Below are 18,706 nucleotides of genomic sequence, written 5' to 3' on the forward strand. Positions count from 1 at the left end.
CTGCAATGGCCTTATGATCACTGATTCCCTGTTCTGCACTTACAGAGTCGAAAAGTTCGGGTCTGTTTGTTATCAGTAGGTCCAAGATGTTATCTCCACAGGTCAGTTCTCTGTTTAATTGCTCGAGGTAATTTTCGGATAGTGCACTAAGTATAATGTCACTCGATGCTCTGTCCCTACCACTCGTCCTAAACATCTGAGTGTCCCAGTCTATATCTGGTAAATTGAAATCTCCTCCTAAGACTCTAATATGCTGAGAAAATTTATGTGAAATGTATTCCAAATTTTCTCTCAGTTGTTCTGCCACTAATGCTGCTGAGTCGGTAGGTCGGTAAAAGGAGCCAATTATTAACCTAACTCGGTTGTTGAGTGTAACCTCCACCCATAATATTTCACAGGAACTATCCACTTCTACTTCACTACAGGATAAACTACTACTAACAGTGACAAACATGCCACCACCGGCTGCATGCAATCTACCCTTTCTAAACACAGTCTGTGCCTTTGTAAAAATTTCGGCTGAATTTATCTCTGGCTTCAGCCAGCTTCCTGTACCTATAACGATTTCAGCTTCGGTGCTTTCTATCAGCGCTTGAAGTTCTGGTACTTTACCAATGCAGCTTCGGCAGTTTACAATTACAATACTGATTGCTGCTTGGTCCCCGCACGTCCTGACTTTGCCCCGCATCCTTTGAAGCTGTTGCCCTTTCTGTACTTGCCCGAGGCCATCTAACCTAAAAAACCGCCCAGTCCACGCCACACAACCCCTGCTACCCGTGTAGGCGCTTGCTGCGTGTAGTGGACTCCTGACCTATCCAGCGGAACCCGAAACCCCACCACCCTATGGCGCAAGTCGAGGAATCTGCAGCCCACACCGTCGCAGAACCGTCTCAGCCTCTGATTCAGACCCTCCACTCGGCTCTGTACCAAAGGTCCGCAGTCAGTCCTGTCGACGATGCTGCAGATGGTGAGCTCTGCTTTCATCCCGCTAGTGAGACTGGCAGTCTTTACCAAATCAGATAGCCGCCAGAAGCCAGAGAGGATTTCCTCCGATCCTTAGCGACACATATCATTGGTGCCGACATGAGCGACCACCTGCAGATGGGTGCACCCTGTACCCTTCATGGCATCCGGAAGGACCCTTTCCACATCTGGAATGACTCCCCCCGGTATGCACACGGAGTGCACATTGGTTTTCTTCCCCTCTCTTGCTGTTATATCCCTAAGGGGCCCCATTACACGCCTGACGTTGGAGCTCCCAACTACCAGTAAGCCCACCCTCTGCGACCGCCCGGATCTTGCAGACTGAGGGGCAACCTCTGGAACAGGACAAGCAGCCATCTCCGGCCGAAGATCAGCATCAGCCAGAGACAGAGCCTGAAACCGGTTCGTCAGACAAACTGGAGAGGCCTTCCGTTCAGCCCTCCGGAATGTCTTTCGCCCCCTGCCACACCTCGAGATGACCTCCCACCCACAGGTGAGGGATTAGCCTCAATGTGGGCAGTATCCCGGGCAGCCACAGTCGTAGTCCGATCGGGGGATGCGTGGGATGAGGTGGCCATCCCCGACAAACCCCCATCCGGACCCCCACAGTGATGCCCATTGGCAACATGTGCAGTAACATCCATTGTATTCAGCTTATGTGACTGAGTGGTGAGGTCTCACAAGCTCCTTCAATGTCGGTCCATTTCTCTTCAAGGAGATGACATCTCACAGGCCTGCCACGTGTACAGTGACATCTACACATTGTAACAACCTCCTTGTGCAACATGTGACCCCAACTTTCCAAGAGCACAACAGTATCTGCACACTATTAACATATAAGATGGGGCAACACCACAGGTCAGATTTGTTTCAAGAAACCTTTGGTAGTGACTGCATCATATCTAGGCAATTTGAAGACTTGTGGCCTTCCAGACTCCCTGGACGTCTGAAAGACTGTGTCTATCAGAGACATATCCAGATTCTTCATTATCTGAAAGATAGCATAGTACAACACATCATTCTGATTAACCAGATATGCTGAAAGCAACTGTCGACCATGCCACGTCATGCATGCAACAAGTTGTCGAGTAAGGAGACCATACTGAACACGTGTTGAAATTTGTGACGATATCCTAATAAACATGCCAGAACCATAATTATCACGTGTTTCATCATTCGTCCCCTTTTCCTGCGCGCATATCACATTCTGACTGTTTACAGCATCATATTTCCACCTTGTAGCAAAAAGTGGAACTTTTTTTTTTTTTTCGCGTACTCCATGAGCGCACCAATTAATGGACATACCTACAATGTTCCAGTGTCCTGCAGTGTATACAACCTGCACTGCAGCACTCAGAACACCAACAGTTTAATTACAACCACTTTGTATATGAAAAGTGGATCCAGACTGAGAAGTGGTCTTCTTATAGTATAGACCTGCCACTTGAAATGTGCTACCATGAACAGCATGATAAAGGGTTTTCAGTGAGAAAGAATGACTGTAACAGTGCTGAAGTGGGTAACACCTCTAGTGTTTGAGACAGATACACTGCTAAAAAAAAAAGTATGGAATACTATCTTAAAATGTAGTCTATGATACTAGAGATCTCACTGACATAGGCACTTCATGCACTACCAAATTACAGCCCATATACTGGACGGTGTTTACTACTGGCATGCTTTGTTGCCATTTCCTAGTCACATAAAGATACCAGTGCTGCAGCGGCACACCGCAACCAATCAAGTATCAACAACAGCTTCGTTCAGTTTGTGTTTAGCACTGCAGTAACATTTTGATGGAATCAGGATCGTGGCTTTACTTTCGACAGGTCGTACACAGCAAAATATTACTGATCAGTCACAAGCCACTCAAAGTGGTGTGTTCAAGGTGTGGATAAAGTAGAGAGATGGGAAATGTGAATGACAGAACTTGCAGTGGTTACCCTCTTATGACAAAACCAATGCAGGATTGTTTCCTCCAACTGTCGGCTTGCATGTGGCCGAGATCAACTTCCAGAAATACTGGAAATGACTTTTCCTAGGCAACAGGGATTCGTATCTCAGACCAAACAGTCTGTAGAAGATGGCATCAGAGTGGCCTTCATTCCAGAAGACCAATGAGAAGTTTTTCAGTGAACCAACAGAACTGATGCAATTGAAGGGCCTGGGCTCTTGCACATCAACATTGAATGGAGTAATGTAAAGTATACTGATGAGATCAGGACTGCAACTGGACACTAGATGTGTTAAAGGTTTGGAGAAGTGCTGGACGACACCAGGAATTCCGATACGCACAGAAAGTCCATTCATTTGCAGGTGGAAGTGCAATGTTCTGGGCCGCAATAATGATGAGACAGCAGACCATTCTAATTCCCATCTACAACAATTTGACTGATCTCCGATACCTCCAAGAGGTACTACAAATGATTGAAAGGCCCAACAGACATCAAGTAGGTGACAGCTTCATCCTCATCGATGACAATGCAAGACCGCACCATGTTCTAGCAGTGTCTCAGTATCTTGAACGATGCAACATCAACTGAATGCATTGGCCAGCACAGTCCCCAAACATGAATGCAATTGAGCATGTATGAGACCTGCTGAAGGACACTATTGCACAACACCCAAATCTACGTGGCAATCCTCAGGACTTCACTGAAGCTGCCCTTGAGGAGTGGGACCTCATACCAGAAGATATACTTGTCGTCTCATCCAGAACATGCCTTGCAGAATGCAGCAACTCATCTGTGTGTGGGGAGAATATATTCACTACTATCACCATGAGACAAAAATTTCCACCATTTTTGTTTTCAAGATGTACACTTAGGAGACAGCCTGCTTTGGTTTGTAATGATTTTTTGTAGCTGACCAAAATTGTTCTTATTTTCAGAATGAATTATGTTTATTTTGTTAATATGGTATTGTACAAAATCTGAATGGGTGTATGAGGTCTGTTCAAAAAATTTCGGATCATTTGTAATTTCGCACCAATGATGCATTGGAGCAAAATGCGGTTTTCATCCCTGCACACGCCTATGCTTAATGCGTAACTGGCGGAAGTTTCATTGCTGTATGTCTGTTAGTTATTGTAAAGTGCTGTAATGAGTAGAATGCTGGGTCGCACAGTTTGCAAATTTCGAGATGGCAGAGTTAGAGGAGAAACGAATCTCCATTAAATTTTGTATGAAAGTCAAGAAAGCCTTTACAGAGACATACCAAATGATGCAGAAAGCTATGGTGATGAGTGCTTAAGCTGTACTCAATGTTGTGAATGGTTCACATGGTTTAAAAATGGCCGGAAGGAAGTTAAAGATGAGCCTTGTTCAGGACGCCCTTCAACATCTTCTGATGATGCTCACACCAGGAATATCAATAAAATTATGCATACCGATCAAAGAATGACTGTCCAAGAGATTGCAGAAGAACGTAGCAATTCAGCTGGATCATGTCATAAAAATCCTGAAACAGCATCTTGAAATGCATCATGTTGCTGCAAAGTTTGTCCCATGGCTCATGAGTCAAGACCAGAAAGAGCTTTGCCTCCCAACCTGTGAAGAGCTTTTGGATCACGCAAAAGGGAATGAGATGTTCCTTAAGAGAATCATGACTGGTGATGAGACGTTGGTCTATTGTTATGATGAGACCAAGTTTCAATCTTCACAACTGGTCAGGAAAGGTTCCAAAAAAAGCTCATCAGGTCAGGTAAAATGTCAAAGCCATGCTGATAGTATTCTTTGACTTTGAAGGATTAGTTCATCATGGATCTGTGCCACAGTGACAAACAGCTAAGCAATGGTATTATCAGGACATGTTGCGATGTCTGCAAGAAAACGCGAGAAGGAAACAGCCTGAAATGCAGTGAGAAAATTCATGGCTCTTGCATCATGATAACACACCTGCAGATACATCCCTATTGGTGTGTGACTACTGCACAAAAAAACAAAAGCACTATGCTGCCTCATCCTCTGTATTTTCCAGACCTGGCTCTTGTGGGCTCTTTTTTTATTTCCAAAGTTGGAAATTCCACTGAAAGGATGAAGATTTACAATGGTGAGGGACATAAAACAAAACTCACAGATAGTGCTTTGTGCAATCCAGCAAGAGGCATACCAAGACTGCTTCCAGAAGTGGAAATGGCATTGGGAGCAGTGTGTCAGTTGCGCAGGAGAGTATTTTGAAGGTGGCCATGGACAATAAGTAAAAGATAAGCGTAGAAAAATTTTGTGGACAAAATTCTGGAATTTTTTGAACAGACCCCATACTATAAGAATGCATTGTAATAAACTCTATAATACCCCAAACTTTTGTTGAATGTGTAGATCTGAAGTAAGTACAATGTCAGTTACTATGTCTTAAGGCAGATTATGGTACAAGCCTGAAAGCTAAGGCTCCATGAGGGGAAAATGACAAGGTAGGGGGGAAGCGAACAAAATGGAGGAGGAGGAGGAGGAGGGGGAGGGGGAGGAGGAGGGGGAGGGGGAGGGGGAGGAGGAGGAGGAGGGGGAGGGGGAGGAGGAGGAGGAAAAGAAAATTAAGTATTCAGATAGCTTAATATTTAGAATGAATTTTCTCTCTGCAGTGCAGTGTGTGCTGATATATCGGCAGAAGTTAAGTTGTGAGGACAGGTCGTGAAATGTGCTTGGGTAGCTCAGTCTGTAGAGGACTTGTCCACAAAAGGCAAATGTCCCAAATTCAAGTCTTGGTCTGACACACAGTTTTAATCTTCCAGGAAGATTCAGTTTAATAAGTATTTGTTATGGCATATCTACTGCATTATCACCACTATGGTATTATGAGCGCACGTCCGCATCTTGGAGACATGCCCACTAGAAGGCACATTCACCAAAGTACAAACAAAGGCACAACCACCAGCTGAAGCTGGCCAATGGCATTAGCCTCATGATAAGATTAAGCTTTTAAAAAGGCAAGGTCAGTCTAAAATGGCCTGGTTCATGTTCTCATCTAGCAGCATCAATATCTCTTGCTTCTTCAAACTGTGTGGTAATCAAAGAACTGTGTACCGTCTTGGTATACACTTTGGATTAATCTAGTGAACTCTGCTTGCTTTACTACTGTATATAACGTTATCATGCCTACTTCTATTTTGTTCTGACACTGCTGAATGGTTGAGCCTAATATTCCACTTTGCAATACTTCTGGAATGGCTGCTAATGCATAAAAATAATCTAACAGTGAACTCTCAGCCTATTTCCATTACATTCCAATAGCTGCAGAACAACTCCACCTTGTCATTTTTGTCTTGTTAAGTACACTCCATTCTTAACACTATTACAGTTTTAGTCACAGGCCTCAAACAGAGACACAAATCACTCACATTGTGACTGAAAGATACATGCATCGATACCACAGATAGCTGTATATCAGTGGGTAGAGGATGTGTAAGGACTGTGTGCATCATTTAGAAACTCTTCCATTTCACATTCAGCCATGTAACTAAGATCATCTTTCTAATGGAAGGCACAGCATCACAGAATAGGAGTGTCAACCGGTTTATCTTCATTAAGACATGCACAGGATCCTTACTGGCAATGTTCTCCTTTTCCCCCCTTTTCCTGTTTTTGCCTGTGGGAAGCTGTGCTCTAGTTGAAGGACTTGACTGCTCCCTACGAGAAGATTTTAACTATCATAAGCTACATGGAACAGCCATCTCTGATACCTCAGGTACCCGAAACAATACCATTTGGTGGTTTGAACATAAATGTTTAAGCTTGTCATTCTCACTTATTTTGTATTTGCCTCTTGGCAGAGGAATCAGCGAAGTTTCAGTTTCAACCACTTTGTTCTCTTTGGCCACTGACTGATGAGAATGTTAAGTAAAACACTGTACACTTTTGTTGATAATGAACTGTTTGCCTATGGCCTTGTGCCCATAATGGGAGTGAATCCCCATGACCCATTACTTCTTCACATGTACTTCCATATCCTCATCACAATCATTTTAGAGTAAGTTCTATTCTCAGATTTCATCACATGTATTCTGGATTTATTTGTGTATAACTTAATTTTATTGAATATAGCTTATTAATATTTAAATTTGCTATAAATTATGGAAAATATATTATCTGCAAATGAAAATTCCATGGTGTCAGCTCGGAGGCGCCCAACAAACAGAAGATTTTTCCTATCTTGTTACACAAAGTACAACTTTCTGAGAGGTAACACCACTGCAGTTTTATCGTTTGCTTCTTATGTGACAAGACATGTGGTTTCATTTTGTTTCTGCTCACATTTCATCCATCAAAATAACAGAAAAAAATCTACAGTTGGTATTTTACACGAGCATGTTGACTGCTGCACGCTTAGTTACGGATGTTTCACTGCCAGGCCAGGCGCATAGTGTTAGGCATAAAGCTCTGCTGTGGCTGCCACCGGCCTTATGGTGTCAGGCATGTGATTCTGTTGTGACCACCAATGGCCGCATGTTGATCAACATGTTAAAAAAGATTAATTCCAGTTTTTGTTTTCAGAAAACTGTTGCTTCTTTGCAATGTACCTTTGACCGGCTCACATTAACACCCCACTGCTTTTTTAATAATTTTTTTTAAATTCATTTATTCAGTTTTATTTGCTCCCAATCTCTTTATCTTCAGATGAACTTTCCAAATATAGTACAGGTAGATAAAGAGAGTAGTTAAAGGGAATTACACACATCAACATAAAGATGACAGTGAACATGTTCCAGTTTCAACATAATGATTATTAATTCCAAGCTGCTTTCAGACACTTAGTACTTTCCCTCATGGTAACTTTTGGTAATAATTTTTTCCCCAAAGAGATAAAAGTAAAGGCTCTGCATATAATACCAGGGCCAAGAGACAAGTTGGGGCAATCAAATTTCATTTTACAAATATGAATATGGTGGAAAATAATTCTGGAAAGCTAAAACAACAGTTAATGTGGCTACTATACAAATAACATTTTATTTATCAAGGAACTGTCAAGGTGAAAAGCTGGAGACATTGCTGCTCAAAATAGCCATTCCTTCACTGAGTAATTTTTAATGATTACGGTGTTCATGCGACTTGTTTTGTGTAAAAACTTACATTTCTTGAACAACACAATATGATTAGTACAAACTTTGGGTTTGTGTGTAATCAATGAACTTCCCAAAACTTTAAAAGTTTGTAGACCAGTAAATTATCATTCCTGTTAATATCAATTAAATAAATTATCTTCTTCACAATTACTCCTGTGGTAGGTAGCTTTACACTAAGTTCTACTAGTACTGTAAAATTTAGCATCTCAGCAAGCATTAATTTAAATTACCAAAATCATGGTTTCCAAATACAGCACAATGTGTGCCACACTCGTTCAGGACTGGAACCATCTGCTCTCCTTTTGTGAAGGAACTCACTGAAAGAAAAGTCATTATACAATTTGTAAACATTACCACACTGCATAAGTACAAAATTTTGTCAGATTTATGAATAACAATAAAAACAAAAAAATATTACTTAATGGGAAGACTGTAGATTGATATGAAACAATGAAAATGAAATGATCGTGTGGCATTATTGGCCAGGGGATCCCATCTGGGGTTGTTCGGCTGCCTGGTGCAAGTCTTTCTATTTGACACTAGTGGCTTGGATGTCAATGAAGATGAGAAGAAATAATTAGGACAACATAAACAAGAAGAAATAATTAGGACAACATAAACATGCAGATGCTCAAACAAAGAAAATATGTGACCCATCCTGGAATCAAACCCAGGACCCCACAATCCAGAGGCAGCAACACAGATGACTAAATCATGAACTGTGGATTATGAAAAAATAAACAAATGAAGTTGGCAGAATGCTTAAGAGTGCTGTAGAAGAAGAGATTGGCAATAAATTCTTATTCAAGAAAGAAGCACAGATGGATGTTGTTCCACAATTTAGCCACAAAATTCCACACAGTTGGTCTGTAAGTTTTGTGCCCTTCACTTCTGTACGACTATTTAATACAAAGTAGTAGTGGTATTTAAATATAGATTAAGATGTATGTAAAAGCCTATCACACAAATAGTCAGCTTATAACCATACTTTCACTGTGAAGATGTATCACATCTGCACAGCAAAAGAGTCCTTTAACATCACTGTGAGATACTACAAATGTGATTATGGTGATAACTATGCTAAATGAAAACCTAACACCTCATTATTGCTTTTGAGACCATTAAGCAAATATACAGTGTGAATAAAAAAACATGAACAATGATTAGTAAGATATGTAGGACAGTAGTTTTGGCATTTTTCAAGACAGAACCCCTGTCCAGAAGTGGATACATTCTGCACTGTGGGGCATTGAAGGTTGAGAATAGTGACTTCCAAGCTTCTGTAGTGATCTCACAGGTTACTCTGCACCTGTCTACTGGCAACACCATGAATATACAGCAGTCAGTAGATCACTATCTGTCATGGTCAAAGGATTGGATTTTGTGCCATTGTCAACATGTGTTACATGAAATAACCAGTGGGATGGTAATAATATATGTGATAGTAGTTATTCATCATCTTGTTCTACAAGGCAGTAAAGAGTCTTATCTCTAGGCGAAGTGTATTGTTTATTAAGTACTTCCATACTGATGACTCCAACAGAAGTATTACGGAGCAGTTACAACAACAACAACAACAACAACAAATGGAACAATTATAGCAACAATGATAACACCAGCAATAGCTGATAAAACCACAGCAGCGCATGGAAGAGATCCACACACTGCAACAGCGAGATTAGGAGCAGCAACAAACAAGGCTGGAAGCAGAGGGACAACCTACGGTGCAACTACAGGTGTTGCCACAGTCGTACATCCAGGAAAGTTGGTGTCCAGGCACCCTGGCGTTGTCTGCTGGTATCCCACTAGCAGCCAACACCTGTTCTACAGCCTACAGCTGCAAGTTCACTGAGTCTTATCATCTGCTGCCACCCTCTGGGACTGTCCCAGCAATGTAAGTGAACTGCATGGCACTTAAAGCACCAACCCTCTAGACAACTGTCTGTCACCGTGGTTCACACACATAGAATGATTTCATCACCACTATGATAAATATGCATATGTGGCGGCACTACTGGATAGCCGGTCCACCACAAGGTTAGTGAAATAGTGACTGGAAAGTACAAGGTTTAGGCGAGCTCATTCGGTAGATTTCCCTCACTAACTCGCAATGCTTAGAATAATTGTTGCACAGGGAGGAAATTGGTGACAAGAAACTGTCACAGTTTCTATAACATCTTCGCACCTTGGCCAGATCAGCGGTTCTGGATCCACTCCTTTGATCTATATGGATCTCACATTTGCTGGAGATGCATCATACCATGCTCTCAGCAATGCTAGAGGTGAACCTGACTAAGCTGGCATAGATCCACAGCTATTAACTACAACGCCCTCCAGAGAGAGACTGCATGACATCACCTTGCAGTTCGGTGAGATGAAATGATGGGTCACAGACCTCGGCATATACAAACAACAAGTTTGCATGCCATCACATGGCTAACATAGGGTGGGCTCTTCGCACTCACCAAAATGGAACAAATGCTTTTACCACCACCACTTGGCAACAGCAGGTGCAGATCTTCGTCTACACTGCCCTATTCCTGGATGGGAATGCAAACCGCAGCCTCCCACACCCACCAGTGCAGCAGCCACCAGCCAGCAGCAGCAGCAGCCTGTGCAATTATTGTGTCATTTAGTGGTAACTGAGATGCAGTTTCTGATGGCAGATTGTATGTATGTGTGTTCCCCAGGTGCCTGCTTTGGCAACTGTGACTATGTGTAAATCATGATTTATCAGCTGCAAATGGTTAGCTCATAGCTACATGTGGTCTCATGACTTTAAATTTGAACATTGGTTAGACTGGATTTCCTGTTCTCTTATGACCCCATCCTGGATGTGTGGAATGCTTCTATTTTGGATTAGGTTAAATCACTGTAGGCTGGATGCCACAGTGCAGAAGTCCTTCGGTAGGCTTCCTCACTGCATCACTGCCACTGGTGTGCCTGCTACACCTGTCCCTATTAGCCACATGATCCGCCGGAGCGCCATCATAGCCCTGCCACACAATAGTGCATCACATCAGGACTACACCAGGTTCTCTTGTTTTCTAGGTGCCCAACAAACTTCACATTGCAAAACCAGAATTCAACACAATGATCCAAGCAGGTATGGCATGACCATCAGAAAGCAAATGAACTACTTTCCTCCACCTGCACCTAAGCAATCATTTGGCTGGCATCCTTGTGGTGACTATAATGGACTCAATACTCTGACAATTGCCAACCAGTATCCTATGCACTTTTGGAGATTTTGCATGATAAATGGTGGGCTGTGCTGTTTTTTCAATGCTGGATCTAGTAAAAGCCTATAATCAAAAACTTGTGGCAATAACTGCGCCCTGTACACTATTTGAATTTCTATAGATGTCATATGACCTAAGGAATGCTGCACACACTTTTTAGCACTTCATCAATGAAGTTTTGTGATAATGGACTTCTGTTTCACGTACACTAATTATGTGTCATTAGCATTGTCATACTCACAAGAACACAAAAGATATCTACACTTAGTACTCCAAACACTTGGTGACCGTAGAATCCTTATAAACGTGGCTAAATGCGTTGTCAGTGTCAATGTAGTGATCAGTACATATGCTGAGTGCATCACCACAATTACAACTTAAACTGCCCTAAAAATGGTGTGCGAAGTGTGTTGGTACCTTGGGATGATAAACTTTTACCATGATTTCTACCCTGAGCTGCTGAGACACAGGTGCCACTCCATGCAATCCTCTCCAACCCCAGTGTGTGGTTCCATACCTGTCACTTGGACTGATGAACTACACGCAGCATCTGAAGCCTGCCAGACAAATTCCAAGCCAGCCACCCTCTTGGACTTGTGCACGCAATTGCTGATGTCCTGCTAATGATTTTCTCAGATGCCACAATCCGCACGGTCAGTGTCATGCTACAACAGAATATTAATGGGTACTGGCAGTCTTATGGTTACTTCTGCACAAAGATGGTTCAAATGGCTCTGACCACTATGGGACTTAACTTCTGAGGGCATCAGTCCTCTAGACTTAGAACTACTTAAACCTAACTAACCTAAGGACATCACACACATCCATGCCCGAGGCAGGATTCAAACCTGCGACCGCAGCAGCAGTGTGGTTCTGGACTAAAGTGTCTAGAACTGCTTGGTCTCCACAAAGATCACAGTAGCAATGCTCATGGCTGCCAATCTACACTGCACTTTTAGCACCTTATGAAGCAGTTAAATACTTCTGGTTCATGATGGTTAGACATGTAATCACTATATATACAGACCACTGGCCACTAACTTTTGCATTTTTGCAGCTGTGAAGTAACTATCCCACAATGCGAGTCAGGCAACAAAATTTTAATTCACAGTTTACAATGGACATTTGGCACGTAAGCAGTTCAAAGAAAAGTCACCACTAATGCTTTATCTAGAGTGAAAGGCTTTTCCACACCAGTGGATTTCGCCAAGCTGGTGACAGTACAAAATGAAGATGAGGAGCTGCTCAGACACAAAATATTCCAGCATTTGTGTGGCTTGCCACTGGAAGACAACGAAGAGCTGATATACTGCAGTGGACCGAGAGAGGCTGTACGTACCAACCCTACCAGGACTCCACTATGAGGGCACTAGTAACACATGGTTTCATGTGGCCTCGTATACAGAAGGACTACCATATATGGTCTCACACCTGCATTCCAAACTAAAAGTTCAAAGTAACACAGCACATGCAAGCTCCGCTCAGACCATATCATTTATACAGATTAGAGACAGTAGAAAGCCTATAACACTAGCTCGGGGAACATCACATTTAATTTCTGTTTTACTGGATGACTTTCCATCAGTTACTATGAACTGTGACCTTTTCGACAGGAAATCATGAATCCAGCTGAGATGATTCGCAATTTGATTAGAAGTTGCTTCCAAGGAACAGTGACAAAAGCCTTCTGGAAATCTGGAATCAATTTGAGATCCCCTGTTTATAGCACTATTATATAGGGTGAATAGAGAGCTAGTTGTATTTTACAATAATTATATTTTCTAATGTTTGAATATTTCCACCATTTGACTGAACAACTTCTTTATTTTATATTACTATCATGATCTTGGCCTTAAGCCATTATCAAATATAACAATGTTGGGTATAATTAGACTTTGATGAGTGAAGTCATCGTTAAGCTCTATTGAACTTCCATAGTATATAATTTGGGCTATGTTCACTGCACATATAATTATTGTACTGGTGTTCATTCTGTGGCTCAGTTGTTTTATACTTGGAAAACTTGTTTGCTACCTGTCTGCTGTACATTTCATTGATTTTGTACTCATCTACATGAAGGGGACACCTAGGTCAATAGATCTTGATAGTGATTTCACTTAACAGAGTCTACTTATACCCAACATTGTTGTACTTTATAATGGCTTAAGGTCAAAATCATGAGAGTGATATAAAATAAAGAAGCTTTACAGTCAAATGGCAGAAATATCATTCAAACATTATTACATGATTGTGGCCCAAAAATATGAAAAGATATTTTCTGAATCTGTGCCATCTATTTATCAATAAAATGTTTCCTTCAACGTAATTCAAAATGATCAACCACAGTTTATGTTCCAAAACCCTACAGCAAACTAGCGATAGTGATATAGGTTCGAATTCAGTGGCATGATCCTTTCTTGAGTATTGGTGAGATCTGTGCAACTATCGAGTCTTTAGGTACGGATGTTTTGTTGAGCGAGCTGCCATATGTGATACTGGAGGACTTGCCTTTATTGAGTGAGTCAAGCAGCTTCACAATACAGAGGATATCCACTGCTAAGTAACCCATGTTGGCAGCAGCTCTTGATTCGAATTTTGGAACATTTACTACGAAAACCATCTCTGAGATAAATGGTAAATTGGTTCTGTAAGTCTTTTTGGCATTAGATATGACCCAATAATATGATAACGGACACATGAATTTTTGGTTGCTAAAGACGAGTGTCATGCAATTCACAATGCCATCTTGAGTGAATGTGCATTCATAAGTAAACAGCACCCAAGTCCAGAATTGTGGCTGGAAATAACATTGCAAAAACTGCACTCATCATCAGTGGTCCTCAACAAATATCCCCTACAGTTCCTACACATGGTATTAGTCAACCACAATTCATTGGACCTGGGAATGAAGGTGCTTCAATTGGCTTATCATGAGACAGTGAATAATCAGGGTTGATAGCATAAGCACAACTGACGTGAATGCATTGACTGTGCAATGCATTCAGAAGGCCTACTGTATGGACAGAAAATTTCTCAGTACCACACAACACTACTGTCTATACAGGTAAATGTAACAAGTATATAAAATGAACTTTGCTGTATGTACAAGTTACAATTTTGACAAAATTCTGGGAAAGAAAAAAATAGTATGAACTTGCAGTTTTACAGTCTCCATTGTCTTCTCTCACTAGCTGCAAGCTCTGAATGATGGAAAATATTCATGTTGGGGAAATGTAACTTTGCAATTATCATGAACTTAGCCACACACAAGCAGCCCTTTGGCGTTTCATTACTTGTTTACTGCTACATGCAGTAATGTTGTCAAAAACATTTGTGTCCTGGTAAACACAACTATCCAATTATGATGATATGAAAGAACAATGTGAAAATGAAGCACATGTGCAGGAATGTCAAAAGGTGCAGCCCGTGAATCCGTCTTACACTGATTAACAGAATGCATAACTCAGGGGTTCCTAACCCAAAGGGGGCCACAGGCAGTGGGGCACTGGGCCGCCGACAGTGTGACACTGGGCCGTGAACACTGATCGAGAGCTGAAGACAAAATAAAAATTGTAAGGAGCTTCTGGGATTTCACTTGTCAGCCATCAGGATCTGCAAGTATAGAATGAAATAAAAGTTGAAATGCCCAGTCACTATACAATAACACTCACAAGGAAATGATCCATTTTGTTATGTTGAAACCTGTCCTGTTTTTTCTCACACAGAAAGAAAATGTCGAAATAAGCTAGTAAGACGGACTGCCAGTCTCTCTCTCTCTCTCTCTCTCTCTCTCTCTCTCTCTCTCTCTCTCTCTCTCTCTCACTCACTCACTCTTTTTAAATGTTGAAAATTACCAATATCATGTGCCACCAGGCAGCTTGAAGCACGTACCCTTATACACTGTGCAACAGGGCTGGTGTGTGACCTTGGATAGCTGCTTATGACATAGATGCTTAAAATATCATAATCTGATTATAATTTGCTGAATTGGGAGTTTCTCGGTCACAATTGTTCACAAGGATGACTCCCGTCAATTTACTCTTTTAATATCCACACACAACAGGAAGGAAGGAAGGAATTAGTGTTTCACAATTTTCAGAGTACATTGAGAAGTCAATCTACATAACACACACATTCTTATAGCTGACATCCAACACGTCTGGTATCACTTGCTGTCTTCAATAGTTTTATACAAAACTGCAAGAGAGGGGGCATTAACATCAGCATTTTCTGCATGCAGGCACAGTTTTAAAGAGATTTGGTAATTGCAGAGACATAATGGAAATTGTACGGATTATATGAATGCATAGTGTCCGTTCTTTCGGACATGTTTGAAAGAACAGACACCTTGCGGAATCCACAACTGTGATACATTATATGTAAACTGAAGGCAGAGGGGGTGGGAAGGGAAGGGAAGGGAAGGGAATATCAGCTGCATCGGGACATTACATGGGATCAGTGGTGGCGAGCACAAATGTGTACTGCACCGGGATTCAAACCCAGGATCTCCTGTTTAATAGGCAGGTGTGTTAAACACTGCACCTTCAGGTACACAGTATAACTACAACTGTGCAGACTAATTCAGCACGCCTCACGGCCGACCCACATTCCTACCAAGTACCAGCTATCCACAGTCCCTGTCCATTTCCTCCATGTTCGCTACTCTGAGATTCCCGCCGGAGATCAGACGTACCTGTGCATCGGCACTAAAGAAGAAGGATCCATTGTTCATCTAAGCTAATCAATTATATGAATGTGTGGTGTCTGCTATTTTGGACCACACATTCATATAACTGATTCGCCTAATTGGACAAGGAGTACAGCTTCTTCAGTGCATATGTACAAGTATGTCTGACCTGCAGGAATCTCAGAGATGCGAAATGAACAGGGGCTGGGGATAGGTTGCGCTCAGTGGAAATGTGAGTCATCCGTAAGGCATGCCGAGACAGTCTATGCAGTCGCAATCACACTGCGTCCCGACTGGCAACGATGGCAAGAGCACTGTTTGCACTGTCACACCACAGATGAGTACGAACACAACCTTTTAAATTCCTAGAACAATATTTCCAACTACATTGGTGGAATCATGGGACAGTCATGGCACTGTGGCATCCTATATGTGTGTAAATCCACTTTCAGTCAAGGATTGTGTCTCATATCACAAGAGTTGTGCCTGCTGTTATTAGTTACTGCTAATTTACATCAATATGGACGCTTGGTTTGGGATGGGACTTGCCGTAATACAAAGCAGTCAAGTGATGAAGGAACTTCCACATCAAATTTTGTAAGTTGTGGGAATGTTGAGTCCAAGTAATATCAAAATAGTGAAGAAGACAAACATATTTTCATAAATACAGTCACCATTTTTTTAAAAACTCTAGTTTGTGTATTCTGGTGCTGAGTGGGAGAGCAAATGCCTCAATGTGTGATTTGTTTCAAAACACTGTATGAGCAACAACAAATGCATGAAACTATTATAACTCAAAATGCATCCCTCATCTAAAGGTCCTGAATGCATACAAAAGTCTCTCGATTTATTTCAAATCAAGAAAATATTTTTGTATGACTAAATCCACCATGGAACAGGCTTCAAAACAGAACATACTAAATAGAAGAGTTTCTTATGAGTTTTCTTTGTTAACTGAAAAGGAGTTAGCCCACACTGTAGGAGAAGAATTTATTATACTCACAGCAAAATTAATAAGCAACACTTTGTTTGAAGAAAAATGCACACAAAATACAAAAAACTCCATTATCAAAAACAACTGTGAAGAGAAGAATTGATGAGGCATCAGAAAATCTGAAAGAAGCCACCATAATTGTTTTGAAACAAAGCAAATATTCTTTGCTGGAGATGAAAGTAAAGAAAAGCTGGTCAGGCTAATTTATTAGTGCCTGGAGTGTGGTCTCAGCTCTCTGAGACTGCAGACATGTGTGCAAGTTGCGTTTGTGTGTGTGTGTGTGTGTGTGTGTGTGTGTGTGTGTGTGTCTACTGTTGACAAAGGCCTTAATGGCTGAAAGCTTTAATTCTGTGAATCTTTTTATTGTGCCTATCGTGACTCAGGATCTCCACTATATGGTGAGTAGCAACTTTCCTTCTCTGGTATTGTTACATTCCATCCTGGATTTTCCATTGCTAGAGAAAAAGGGTTGTTAAGACTTAATGTCCTGTTGTTGCCAGTCATTAAATATGGCTCAAGCTTGGTTTGGGGAGAGGAGGAGGGGGGATTCCAGATTGCCTGATGTATTTTAGGGAAACAATGGAAAACCTATATCTACATGACCATATGAGGACTTAAACTCCAGTCTTTCCAAATGCAAATCCATTGTCTTCACTGCTGAACCACCTCACTACAGTCCTCACCTTGCTTCAGAAGAGGTATTTGGTGTAGTGTCCTATTTTTTCACATTCAACGGAACAGAGGAGGGGGGGGGGGGGGGTTTCTTCTGTGAACCCTGTGAATAGACACTCCATGATGAAATGGACCTCACAGTGAACAGATGCTATTATGAACTGTAAATAATGCTGAATTCAGATCCCATGTGATAACAGGGTAGTCACAAAATTTTTTACTGTTTGAACCAAAGTTCTTAACTTTCACTGTAAGTGATGTCTCTTTGATGATGTCACAGCTCACAGTTGATTCTGCAAATGTTCAGACTAGTCAGGGCTATGTCACCTCCTTAGATTTGGACTGAGAGCAATCATAAGTGGTTTTAAAAGACCTAATCATGATCTTTTCTTGTTCTGCTTTATAATTCAGCTGTACTTTATCTCTCACTACCTGAGAGGCTGCAAGATTTTCATAAGCCCATTAGCACTGGAACGTGCACAGAGCTCTCTGTCTGCCTATGATTGCAAGATGGTAGATCCCACTCCACCAGAGCACAGGTCTTCATACATGGCATGAATCCTTTGAAACAGATGTACCGGCTGCTCGGTGGATTACAATCAATGTGTAAGCCACCCCTTCCAGCACTGCATCTTTACTGTCAAACACAGCCAGTTGGCTGTGCCCATTCAGCCTTGCTGAGCATCCATTTCGGCAGCTTCCTTCTAGGGATTTGTTTATCTGTTAGTTATGTCCAGATCAAGACACAATCATTTGAGGGCAAGTTGTCACTAAGCAGCATCAATGTGGACTGTAGAGTGTATCAAGAAACAGATGAAAAATAATGACTTACTTTTAGTGTTGCAAGATGTAATCTGCCCCATGTCAGAAGACTCTCTAAGTTATGCTCTCAACAGCTCTACCTCGGGGCAAGTTGTGGTGGAGCTGAATAGCATATCCTGTGCAACATAGTTTCCATAAAGCAGCAGTGACTGAAAGAGCTGTGTACTGTTCAGAACCTCACTGCCTACAGCTGCATTAGACATCAGTAAACGGAACATATGGTCACCTATTGCAATGCTTGCACTTCT

General features: G+C 41.6%; 1 protein-coding gene across 4 annotated transcripts in view; it reads right to left on the bottom strand.

Annotated features, from left to right (window-relative positions):
- LOC124803023 (trifunctional nucleotide phosphoesterase protein YfkN) overlaps positions 1–18,706 on the bottom strand; it is a 210,069-nt gene that overhangs the window by 171,763 nt on the left and 19,600 nt on the right. For all 4 annotated transcript variants that reach the window (XM_047264135.1, XM_047264132.1, XM_047264133.1 and 1 more), the window contains one exon: positions 8,272–8,358. In XM_047264135.1, coding sequence (XP_047120091.1) covers positions 8,272–8,358 — 87 coding nt within the window. The remainder of the gene's footprint in view (positions 1–8,271; positions 8,359–18,706) is intronic.

This window comes from Schistocerca piceifrons, chromosome 6, assembly GCF_021461385.2.
Source record: "Schistocerca piceifrons isolate TAMUIC-IGC-003096 chromosome 6, iqSchPice1.1, whole genome shotgun sequence".
In the NCBI taxonomy this organism is placed as follows: domain Eukaryota; kingdom Metazoa; phylum Arthropoda; class Insecta; order Orthoptera; family Acrididae; genus Schistocerca; species Schistocerca piceifrons.